We start from the raw sequence: 12,926 nt of genomic DNA, 5'->3' as shown, positions 1-12,926 counted from the left end.
AACAGCTCTACAAAAAGCTTGTTATTCTGCATTCAAACTCAGCATCTAACGGAATATTGCAGGATTTATATAGGAACAATGAATACTTATGACAAAAACCTTAAACCTTACAAAATTAAATCAGTTATATAAATCGTGTAGCTCGCATAGATGTAAAATTGAACGTCAGTCGGTTCCTGAAGAGCAAACGAAGGTTATTATTATTTTTGCAGCTCTTTAACTTAATGTGTTTGGATTACAATATTAAGTGGTTCAGAAGCTATGGTAGGCTTAGAGGCTTTTTTTATGTAATAGCAGGCAAACGGGCAAGAGGCTCACCTGATGTGAAGCGATACCGCCGCCCATGGACACTCACATTGCCAGAAGGCTCGCAAGTGCGTTACCGGCCTTTCAAGAATTGGTACGCTCTTTTCTTGAAGGACCCTAAGTCGAATTGGTTCGGAAATACTTCAGTGGGCAGCTGGTTCCACATAGTGGTGGTGCGCGGCAAAAACTGCCTTAGAAAACGCTCAGTTTTGGAACGACGGACGTCGAGGTGATACGGATGGTATTTTGTATTTTGCCTTGACGTCCGATAATGAAACTCAGCTGCGGGTATTAGACCGAACAACTCTTCTGAACACTCCCCATGGTAAATGCGGTAGAAGATGCAGAGGGACCCAACATCTCTACGCAACGCCAAGGGATCAAGCCGCATGGAAAGTGATTGGTCGTCGACGATTCGAACCGCTCTTCGTTGAATACGGTCAAGTGGAAGGAGCTGGTACTGGGGAGCTCCCGCCCAGAGGTGAGAACAGTATTCCATGTGGGGCCGAATTTGCGCTTTATAGAGTTGCAAGCGGTGGCCCGGAGTGAAGTACCGTCTCGCCTTGCTGAGCACACCAAGCTTTTTGGAGGCTAATTTAGCCTTCCCTTCCAAATGACCGCGAAACTGGACGTTATTCAATATGTCAACGGCCAATATTCCGATGGTAGCTGAGGCTTAAAGGAGAGTGCCTTCAAAGAGGGGAATAGCGACAAAGGGAGGTTTTTTAGCGGAAAACGCGCATACTTGTATCTTCTTGGGGTTAAATTGGACTAGATTTAGTCTACCCCAGTCCGAGACTCCACGTAAAAGAGTTTCGACTTCAGACACAAGTTTGTTCCGGCACTCATCAACAACAGCCCGAGAAATACCTGCCCGGCCCGAGTAAAAAGTATCCCCAATGCTGTCGTCCGCATAGCAATGAAGGTTGCTAAGTTGCAACATATCGGTCGGGGATAGGACACAGCCTTGTGGGACACCAGCATTGACGGGTTTAAGGTCGGAGCATGCTCCGTCGATGACGACCTTAATGCTCCGATCAGCGAGAAAGCTGGAAATCCAGTTGCATAATTTCTCGGGGAGCCCATAGGCTGGAAGCTTCGAGAGCAGTGCTCTGTGCCACACCCGATCGAAGGCTTTCGCGATGTCCAAACTTACCGCCAGCGCCTCCCCCTTGGACTCAATTCTAACTAACTAACTTAAATTCTGTGAACGAATAAAATAGGATTATCTTAGAACTGTTATGCTTTTGTATCTTGAATCAACATAACTACATACGAAAAAACCAATCACACTCTCGACTTAGTATTCAGTTACCTTTGTGAAAATAGCCTTCAAAAGGCTTGAGCATAGTGGACATGCACCATCCTGCTTTTATGATCGTGGTTGATGTTCCTGACCCCTTTCGACAACCATACATGCATACGGGACATATTAAATATCTACTATAAAATGAATTTCACACATTACTTGACGCCGGTTTTCAGCGACACGGTGGTTCTTCCCTGTGGAAGCCCGAAAGGAACAGCATAGCACTCATACAAGGGGGTTAGCCTACAAGTCATTTGACCAGTGTAATTAGGTGCGAACGGGTTTATGTACCTAATTAATTTTGAATATGTCGTGAATCATTAACAGAACCAAATCAAATAAGTTACGATTACGTATATAATTGTATATAGTGTTAATATACGACTATGGTCTTCATTCACTTGATTCATAATAAATTTAATTAAAATAAATAACTTATGTTTGTGTTTATTTAACGAATACATAGGATACATGACTTGTTGTAAGAAAGGGTGTTATACTTTCATTTCATTTCTTTTTATGGATTCGCTTCAACTTCTATACTATGACATTGTATTATCTATGCACATGCTGTTATAATAATGATTCTATGGCCTAGATCTTTGACAGAGTTTTGCACTTGAAAGTTGTCATTGTTGAGTGTCACTTTTGAGGTTTTGTTTCATTTCTCAAAGCTGTTCATTTTACGAACCATTTATTTATCTCTTTTATTTACACATTCATAATATTATTCTTTCATACATATGTAGCTTTTTAACGTTACGTAAATTTCTATTGATGAAATGAACAAGATTTTTATATTTTGAAAAATGTGTAATTTTACATCTATAGTTCTAGTTTGAACGTTGAATAATTTTACAAATGCCCTGTTGTGATAGATAATGGATCCAAGAATGTGCAGAAAAATCAGTAGCAGTGAAAGTCTTCCAGATGTTGACAATGAGGAATTTGAAGTATCAAATATCATCGCACCGCAAGAAAGCGAGGATAATTTTCTTTTGGAGGGCAGCCCAGAACCACAAACCGTGACCTGGCTTGACGACGATCAAATTGAAGATCTTAATTTAGACCAAACTAACCTATTTTTTCATAGAGTTGATAGTGCTGATATAATTTATAGAAGCAAGAAAAAAAAGTGTAAATTGGTAGGCAAATATGTAATGGGTGATATATTAGGGGAAGGTTCCTATGGAAAAGTTAAAGAAATGTTAGATTCTGAGACTCTGTGTAGGCGTGCTGTGAAGATTTTAAAGAAACGAAAGTTGCGGAGGATCCCTAATGGTGAACAAAATGTTCAGAGAGAGATTCAATTGTTGCGAATACTTAGGCATAAAAATGTGATAGAACTAGTCGATGTTATGTACAATGATGAAAAGCAGAAGATGTATCTAGTTATGGAGTTTTGTGTTGGTGTTCTTCAAGTAAGTAGATATTTACAGAATCTGGTATAACGTCTTATATTATCGTGTTAATGATATCCATTTGACATATTGTTTTAGGATATGTTAGAATCAAGTCCTGGAAAGAAGTTTCCTCAGCATCAAGCACATGAATATTTTACTCAGCTCCTTGATGGCTTAGAATATTTACATGGTCAAGGTGTGGTGCATAAAGATATTAAACCAGGAAATCTGCTTTTGACACTGGACCAAACATTAAAGATAACTGATTTTGGAGTTGCTGAGGTAAATATAAAAATATTTTCTGCATTCTACCCAATTAGATGATTATGAAAATTTTCTTGTTAAAGTTTATTTTCGATTTACTTATCTATTGGTTTTACTTCCCATCCTTCCTCGTATTGTTTGTAATTTATGTCTGCAAGTTCTCAGCTGCATTATTTTACATATGACTGTGTAAGTTTTAACATCTGCGTTTACAAGATAAATGAGAATTTTCATCTCATTAAAACTATAATGATTCATAAATTTTCCAACAGATGCATTATCATACTTTTGCAATTGTGACTCGCAATGTAGTCTTATTAACCATTTATGCCCTGTAAACATAGCTGTTTTGTATTTTTCGAGATGTCCACACAAAAGCATGCCCAGCCAAGTCACTAGTATTAAATACACTACATTTTGCTCTAGTCAGAGTAGTCCAGATGATAAATAATTTTTTTGACTGATAATTGTTTACTTTTCTAGAAATTAACTTGCATTTTAAATGTTTGGAAGACTTCTTAAAAAAATATAGTCTGCTGAGACTCTACATGATAACACTCACCCTATTGATATTGCTATAAAAATGGTTTTAGTTATTAAGTATTCATTAGGAGGTCAATGCTCTTATTCTTACAATAATGTGCAATTGAATAGAAATGATTAGGTACATGTTTACCTCACGTTTTTGCAAAGTTAAAGTATACAATACATTATTGTGTTGTTAATGAAGAATCTGATTGCATTGACATATTTGGGTCAAGCTCACTAAACTTATCTTTGTGAATAAACACAACAATTCACTGATGTAAATAGTGTTGATAAATGTGTGTGCTGTGACCTTCATGGTTTGCAGTGTATATTATGCATAATATAAGACTTCTCTAATTTAATGTCAAAGGACATTCTAATCTTAATTAATTAACTTAACTAGTTTGCTATTATTGTTTCTCAGTTAATTCTTAACAGTAATTCAAACTGTTACACTTCAAGCATTCTGAGTTCTGTTTATGACGACTCACCTATGACAATTGTATAAGCTGGTTCGGATTTATCTTGATACAATTATAAGACTTTAAGTTGAGAGCCCGTTAAAATTATCTTCAGAGTGCATCTTATGATATATTACAGCATTTACTAATAACTATATCATTTCATACATTATTTTCAGGCTTTGGATATGTTCTCACCACAAGACACATGCTATACGGGACAAGGTTCACCAGCCTTTCAGCCTCCAGAAATTGCAAATGGTGCCGAGACCTTTTCAGGCACCAAAGTAGATATATGGAGTAGCGGTGTCACGTTGTGAGTAGACTTTACAACCTTTGCTCACTTAATATATTAATTATTAGAGACAGGTGGACTTGAGACGCAAATGTATTACAATTATTTTGCTCATTGAAGTCAATCCTAAAAATAGGTATTTTAATTTGCGAAAACACTGTAAATTGCTTATGAACACACGTCCTTCACATGCTCATAATATTCTAATAAATCTTTTACAATATTCTATTGTGTATGTATTTGTATGTGTCAGATATTTAAAATTTTAAGGTTGTGTATGCGTATGAGAACTGTGACCTATATTTTGTATGTGGAATTATAAGATGAATTTCATGAAATGTATCACTTTAGCCATACTGCGGGAGATGTGTGTGTGTAAAAAATATAGCTAAAGTGAAACACAGGTTTTATGTGATAATCTTAATTACATAGACTTAGGCAATTGAGATTACATTGTTTTATCATCGTCCATACAGGAAACACGGACAATGCTTTGCCAATAATTTTCCTTGATCAGTATATAACATAATATAAATCATAAATATTTATAATTATATTTTTTACGATATTGTAATTATATTATTTATTTGTTAGGTTCACAAATAAGTGTTTTAAACTGCTTTGCAATATCTCCCAATAAACAGGATTCCCTTCGAGCGACCGACCTATTAGACCGAGTTCATTCGCTACTTATATTTATAAATAGAGACAAAAAAGAGGAAAATAATTAACCGGCGGTTAATCGACGTTTCACTCATTCAGATACAACATGACAACGGGGCGGTATCCGTACGAGGGCGACAACGTGTATCGGTTGCTGGAGGCCATCGGGAGGGCCGAACCGCTGCCTCCGCCCACGTGCGTCGGGAGCTCCCTCTCCGCCCTCTTGGTGCACATGCTCAAGAGGGACCCGGACCTGAGGCCCAGCGTGCAGCAGATCAGGCGGCACGAGTGAGTGTCCCGATTTCCATCGCGCCTCCCGCGAATGATATGGTCGACATAATCGCGAATCGTGCGCTTTCAGCTGGGTGCGGTCGATCCCGCCCCTCGTGCCGGGCGAGAGGATCGTCCAGCCTCGGTCGCGCCGGTCCGACGAGTCGCACAGCTCAACCGTCATCCCGTACCTCGTCGAGAGGCACTACGTGTCCGCGCAGGAGTACTTCACCGAGAGAGATCTGAGACACGGTGAGTCCTCCGGCGATTCCGTCGCCTCATCGCCGCTGGCCCTTCGCACTTGTGTAAATATGTCGTGTTTAATGTTTGATTTTGTCCATACATGTCGCCGCGCAGACGCAGATTCGGCCTTTCCGATAGCGGGTCCGGGTCGCGCTACGGTTTGCTCTTTGAGTTAGGTTCGTAGCATCGAGCACGGGAGTGGCAGTTCCGAGCACCTTAGCGCTGCTTCCTCTCCGATCGTGCGGACCACGTGGCCGGCGACGACTCTGTCCCGTCTGACCTGACCTAACGTAGCGCTCATATCGATCCCCAAGATTTGTTTACCTCGACTTATAGAGTCGTGTTAGTCCTTTTGATTAAATCGTTATGATCACGAATCACCTTCGGCAACTCTCATCTTATTTTGTTGCGGGCCTTTGCCCTTACTAACATTAACATTATCGAGCAGGTATCGTTTCATCGCTAGTTTAATGCAAATGTATGAATTATCCACTCATCGCTCAAACTAACGGCAGAGTTGGGCGGCGGCGGTTCCGGGAGCCTCTCGACGGCGGAGCTGTCGGAGGGCGAGTCCGCGCAGGGCAAGAGGCGCTGGCACTCGTCGTGCGGCCGCCTGCCCTCGTGTCGCCTCACGTGATGGTACTCCGAGGCGTCGGGTTCGCTTGTGTTCTCTTAGCGATTACTAAATTTTTGTTTGACGTCACTTGGTACGTTCAAGGTACGTTCGAACGTACCTTCAGAGAACTGAAGAATTCATTTAGAGATTAAAAACGCGGTCGTAAAATGTTCGGAATCGTTTCGCCGCTGCAATTGATTAACTCGTGCATTCGCTGACATCGTTTGGAATATCGTGGAAATGGAACGAGCCCGCCTCAAACGGTCCCCGGATCGTTGCAGAAAAGTCCCACCGATGATTCATATTTTTGTAAATATTTAATCAGTTCGGGCAGAATCTCAACGTTGAAACGGTTCGCCTCATTCGTCGATATTGTTACACTTATTTTGGGCTACTTGAAATTAATTAGCCATTAATAGAGTTATTCATACTTTAATCGAATCGAACCAATTCCAATGAGACTGACGTTCGACTGTGTCTGATTAAACGTTTTGCCAATTCGAATAATGTTATTGAAATTGGCCGAACAGTGGTGAAATGCGACTTCCAAATAGTTGCCGATTTGCATTAATTGTACATTTTTAGATTCGGCACTTTGTATTTAAATTACGCGTTTGACCTCAATCTAAAAATATGTTCACGGTTTAAATAATTGTTGTTTTCTTTCTATAAAATGTTTTTTGCATATTTTTAGAATTGTTAAGTACAATTTTGCAAACGCTTCGTTCGCAGTCCATTTCCAGGACCATTTCTTCCGTTAATTTAAAATCACCACAGTAATCCAATTAAAATAAACATTAATATTAAAATTTCAATTTTTTTTCGAGGATATTTTCAACATTTAACCTTTTCCTCCACCATCGACCGATCGGTGAGCCTTCAGAGAAGACGTTTAATAATATCAAACAATAAGTCTATTCAATTTGAGAACGTCCAATTAATAAATCGTGTATTTGGCAAAATAATAAACGTTTAATATCACTTTGCATGCACTCGGATCTCACTTTTATTACTCTATTGTGAACGTTGTAATCGCCCACGGGCAATGAATGAAGAAGCGAATGGCGTAATTATTAAAAATTGTCCTGCGACAGCCTTACGATTCGCGTCAACCTGTCGATGCAATGTCAGGCAAATGAGAGCAATGAGAGTGAATCTCTATGGACTCTTAATTCTTACAATAATTACGCAATTTCACTCGTATGTATTCGTACGGAGCACTTTGAGATTGAAAAAATATGTTTGTGCAATAAGTTGATATTTTAGGTTAAGGTTTTGCCACGGAGCGTTCCGATACACGTTTGCAAATATCTGTAATATATAGAATATATATCTCTTATTGAATGAAAAAGTGAAAACGTTTGGTTTACGAAGCCACCTATTCCACCTATTCCACCTAGGAATTCTTTTTTAACTCCGTTAAGGCGTACAAAACTCGTAGTTGAAAGGCGGTCGTAGTGAATGATGAAAGGTGAGGTCCTGCGTTCCCTAGGTCATCCTGTCATGCTCCGAACTGATGTGTGCCTGAACTGATGTTGAGCAATGTTTAACAGAATAAAAGAGTATATTAATATATTGTAAATAAAATATCTAAATAACAGTTTGGTCTTTAATTTCCACCTTAAATATACAATACCTTACATGAAAACTATGTATTTACGCAGATACATATATAGACAGATACCTTCGATAGAAATAACCGATTCTCAACTCTCTCGAGAGTCATAGCTAGTTAAAGGAAAAGGGCACGTCTTAGATGCAGTGCTGCAATGTGTGCCGGGCCATAGAGGAGCCAACAAAGCCTATACTTTCTCGTTTAAAATAAAACCTTTACTGTGACACAGAAATGTGCCTGCCTGTGGTAAAACGTCTCCTTACGCTAGATGACTTCCGCAGCTGAGTTTCATCATCGTACGTCGAGGCAGAATACAAAATCCAAACTATCCGTATCCTCTCGACGTCCGTCGTTCCACAACTGAGCGTTTTTTAAGGCAGCTTTTGCTGTGCACCAACGCTATGTGGTGCCAACCATCTGCCCACTAAAGTATTTCCGAAGCAATTCGACTTAGGGTCCTTCGAGAAAAGAGCGTACCAATTCTTAAAAGACCGGCAACGCACTTGCAATCCCACTGGAAATGTGAGTGTCCATGGGCTGCAGTATCATTTAACATCGTTTGAGGCTCACCTGATGCCTGTTTGCCTCCTGTTACTTAAAAAAATAACCCTCGTTTACTTAATTTATTTTAAGTGAGCGTTAAGACACTAAACTTTCTGGGTTCACTAGACATAATTGGCGTGATGCAAGTGTCCCGCGAATCGCGACCCGGTTCACAGTGCCACAATGCACGGAAGTGTCATTGCTCTGGCGCAGTCTCTTCCTCCACATCGGATTACGGTGCTCTTATTAATAGTCTATTATACACAATTAGGTATTTCGAAATACACACTACTACTAAACGACACGAGTTAAGTTGTCGACACGATGTCGGTGAAACAAACTTTTTATCAAATTTGAAACTCAAAATAACTCTATTCATATAGGTAACCAACAGTTATGAACGTCAACAGAAAAGACGTTAAATTTTAAATTTACATTTACTACCAGTTCGCAAGTCAAGGGCGTAGATCGCGCAAGAGACACTGGCAAGAATTTTTCCGCCACTCTTAATCGCAAAGTTCTGACACGTACCTATAGGATCATTTAAATAATCGTCAAATTTATAAAAAAATATTATTGATTTATTAACGTTAATCAATAGTTGAATTTATTCAGGTATAATTATCTAATTTCGCTTGGGTGCTTTTTGTAAAAACAATACATTCATGTATTGTTATCGGGCTATCAGGCAGGCTCACCACGATAATTAAGGGCTTGAAGAAGCCATTGCCACTTTGATAGTAAGACGGAAATTTTCAAATGTCCTTTATTCTTATAAAACAACATCTGAATTATTACTTACCCTTATACATACATAATATTATTCTTGTGAGCTGTTCGGGTATAGCGCACCTTCAGCTGTTAAAATATAGAACAACCACGTCAGCAGTTGGTCAATTTTCAAATGAAATCTGAACAATCATGTATCGATTTGCATCTTAATCGACCAATAAGTGAAGGGTTGCTGGTGACCTCAAAGGTAGCATCAATTCATTGTCAGTCCTAAAGATCAAGGCTCATGATTATTGTCTTATACCATTGGTCAGAATCATCACTAAATAATAATAAGTACACAAGTCGTGCATATGAAGTTGTTACTATATATAGGACCTAAAACTAAAAACTTCACGCTTACAAAGTTTTCATCATAATTCGAATAAAGTAACGTAATTGGGTAACAATTTCAGATCATTTAAACAATATTAAAAATTTTATGAGCCTGTAAAGATAAATATTGTCAACATGATTACGTAATTATTATTATTTACTTATATTTAGTTGAGCGTTCGAAGACACCAAGAATGTAGGTCGTGAAAGGATGTACTGTGGATGAGTGTTTAGTCCTTGAAGTCGCAGTAAACAAATTACATTATACGTTGAGTACATAAAATGGCTACGTATATAAAATAATTTGCTTAACTAATAATTACTTGATATAAAATCGCATATTAAAGCGTATTGTTTTTATTACCTTAAATATGATGGCAAATATATTATTAAATAAGACTAGGTGATCATAATTTGATATAAAATTGGGATGATTTATAAAACACCTGTATTATTACGTATACTTTTGCGAATGGTGACAATCACATAATATTGTATACCAACGTACAACACCATAATACGGCTAGAAATAATTTGTTACATTGACCGCAATAATTGTATGTACCAGGAATCTCGAGTATTTTAACAAATTACGAAGAGATTACGACTTCACTTTATTAATATTTGAAATACTATAAACCCTAATGAGGTAACAGAAGAATTCTTATTACTCCTATTAGTCACAGATGACATTTTATACAAACTAGTCTGCGCCCGCAGTTTTAACGATTATCCTATGAATTATGACTTGACGAAGTAAATTATAACAGATTAAATATAAATGAAGTTAATAAGTAAAGATATATAATGATAGGAAAGATAAAGATAAATTATAATATCAAGTGTTATTTTCTTTCGTTGACAAAATAGCTGAAATGGCCTATAAGCTATGGCTATTTAGTAACGCTTAATGTAAATATTACGTCGATTAGTTTTTTAATGCTTCAGCCTTTTAGCTTAATTTAGTTGTTAAAAGGGTTTAGGAGGTAAGCAAAGCAACTCTCAGTATCATGGTCGGTTCTTGGGAAATCTATACGTCTTGCCGTTTGACCTCAACGCTGCTCTATTGGTGTTAACAAAAATTGTTAAGCCTGTGGACAGTATACTCAGATCTTGTGGGTATATTATATCTACTACATATTTGGACGATAGTGTTGTCCAGCTACAATGAATTTTTACAAAATACTCAGGACACGAGAACACTTCTTGAAGCTTTAGGAGCTTTTGAATAATGAAAAGAGTAATCTTTTTCCATCAAATTCTTGAAATTTTTTAGGATTTATATTAAACTCTACCGCTTTGAAAGACGGTTTACCTAAGGAAAAAAACGAAAAACTTAAATCTGAATTAAACAAAACTTAAAAATCTCACGTTGTACCTCTGCCTGTCCAGCAGTAGAATATGGCTGGCTTTACACAAAGGATATAGAGAGATGTAAATGTTTAAACCATCGACAGTTTTACCGGACTTACTATGGTGGTATCGTGCGATAGACCAACTTTTTTTCTCTCGTTCTTCTGCAATCGGCTATTAGCCATAATCAGAAATTTCCAAAGTTAATTTGGGTTGGGTGCGATTCCATAGAGATCCGGAGATCCGGTATAAACTGGTTTTTTATTTTAGTTTAATTTCTCCGGTCTAGGTCTAGTATTTGCCATCTTTTTTCTTCAGATTAAGATACAGATTCTTAGACAGTTCATTTGTATGTATCTTTAACCCTGTATCTACACTATTTTTCCGGATTAATTCTTTAGGTAGTTTTGGGTTTAGGTTGATTGGTGCTTATTTGGTTAAAATAAAACTTCCTAATAATTCGTTGAGAAGAGGTGAAGATGGAATGTGGAATGTGTTTAATTTTTAAAAACTGTAGATTTATATACAAAAGTTATCCTACACTGGCCACTAGTGGTAACATGTGGTACCAAGATGCGAAGGGTGCGTAGACGATAAAATCGAGGCGCGGCAAAAAGTTGTCCTTTTCTGCGCGCAACCGTCGAAGCGTACGAACGTGTTCTTCCCAGAACAGTTCGATATCGTGGTCTAATGATAACGCCAATTAACTGTTCTTTACAGAACAAATTATTGTTTCATGACGATAACGTTTACAACTGTCCTTGTCAGGACACATCACTGTTTCATTACGACACGTACTAATCACCTACAATTCCATTACGATTGGCATCTGCGGATAATCCTGTATTTCTATATTTTTGACAAACCAGTGTGCACTTGATATCGTTCTCAGTGCAATGTTTTGATATTTGTAGGATTTCGATGTTGGAATTGCTTGCACAGCCCCAGAGTTCTATTCCATATGTCCAGATAAAAGATTAGTTGTATGATAGAAGCCAAGCCAAGAAGTGCAAAATCGCGCTATAAGAGCGATCTGCGATTATCCCCGCGGGAGTCAGTCCGAAGGACGTTTAAAGTATTACATATTTTGACTTTGGCAAGTCAATATATTTATAAGAATATTTTGTATGTTATAAAATAAAATATATCATAGATATATCATTAAAATAATAGTAGTTTCCATAATTATAGTACTCGTAATAAAAACAGAATTAGCGCACAAACTACAAGGCTGCATAAAACCAGTAATTCTTTTCAAGGCAATTGTCAATAAATATATTTAAATTATTTTCATTTATTTAAGGGGTCTAAGTTCCTTGGTTCCGGTCAGTTACTATTTATCCTTGTACTTTATTTCCAGTTTTTTCTTCTGCTTCTATAATGGCATCTTTAGGTGTGCTGAAGTGATAATGTTTAATGACAATCCTCATACATTTTTGGTCTTTGCATGTAAATATGTGACCTATAAGCTCTTAACTTCTTATGTGCTTGATAAGAATTTTATAGACCAACCTATAAATAAAATTAAACAAGATGGCTTTTTTTTAGAAATTCATAGTGATTCCACAATTGTGGGGTGGAATGTGGTCTCATTCAGAACGCTCATATCACATTAATTATCCCTAGATACGTTATTCTAATAGCTTGTTGCATTTTTTGGATAGAACATTTTTGCTAAACGACTCTTCGGCCGGGTTTCCACTACCGGCCCGGGCTAGTGGCTGTACAATTTAAACTTAAAGCTATTCACATTATCCCAAGTACGGCCTTCTGCCCAGGCCGGCATTTTTACCGTGCGTTTTGTCACTACGAAGTGCCGGTAGAACCACCGGACTAGAGTAGAGTTAACGAGTTTTTGCCGGTATCTGCCCCCCTCTCACTCCGCCCGTACCCACGTCATTCCGTTCGCATTTTCTGAAACATTTTTTTTGATGTACCCAATGTTTTCTT

The 12,926-nt window shown here is 37.9% G+C and overlaps 1 protein-coding gene across 4 annotated transcripts; it reads left to right on the top strand.

Moving 5' to 3' along the window:
* The first annotated feature begins 1,440 nt into the window (after nucleotides 1-1,440).
* On the top strand, nucleotides 1,441-7,958 carry LOC123708431 (serine/threonine-protein kinase STK11). Of its 4 annotated transcripts, none has more exons than XR_006753602.1 (6): nucleotides 1,441-3,036; nucleotides 3,115-3,300; nucleotides 4,451-4,587; nucleotides 5,329-5,517; nucleotides 5,591-6,084; nucleotides 6,258-6,300. XR_006753602.1 is itself a non-coding variant. In XM_045659131.1 (6 exons), exons 1-6 carry the CDS (start codon nucleotides 2,497-2,499, stop codon nucleotides 5,916-5,918), a joined length of 1,275 nt encoding a protein of 424 aa, XP_045515087.1. In that variant the 5' UTR covers nucleotides 1,442-2,496; the 3' UTR covers nucleotides 5,919-6,393. The 4 variants fall into 4 exon arrangements, 3 of the variants coding, with proteins under 3 accessions (XP_045515084.1, XP_045515087.1, XP_045515086.1); XM_045659131.1 differs by having other exon boundaries at nucleotides 1,442-3,036; nucleotides 5,591-5,751; nucleotides 5,857-6,393; XM_045659130.1 differs by having other exon boundaries at nucleotides 1,443-3,036; nucleotides 5,591-5,751; nucleotides 6,258-7,958.
* Nucleotides 7,959-12,926: the final 4,968 nt, after the last annotated feature.

This window comes from Pieris brassicae, chromosome 4, assembly GCF_905147105.1.
Source record: "Pieris brassicae chromosome 4, ilPieBrab1.1, whole genome shotgun sequence".
Classification (NCBI taxonomy): Eukaryota; Metazoa; Arthropoda; class Insecta; order Lepidoptera; family Pieridae; genus Pieris; species Pieris brassicae.
This window is presented reverse-complemented; position numbering and strand designations above follow the sequence as displayed.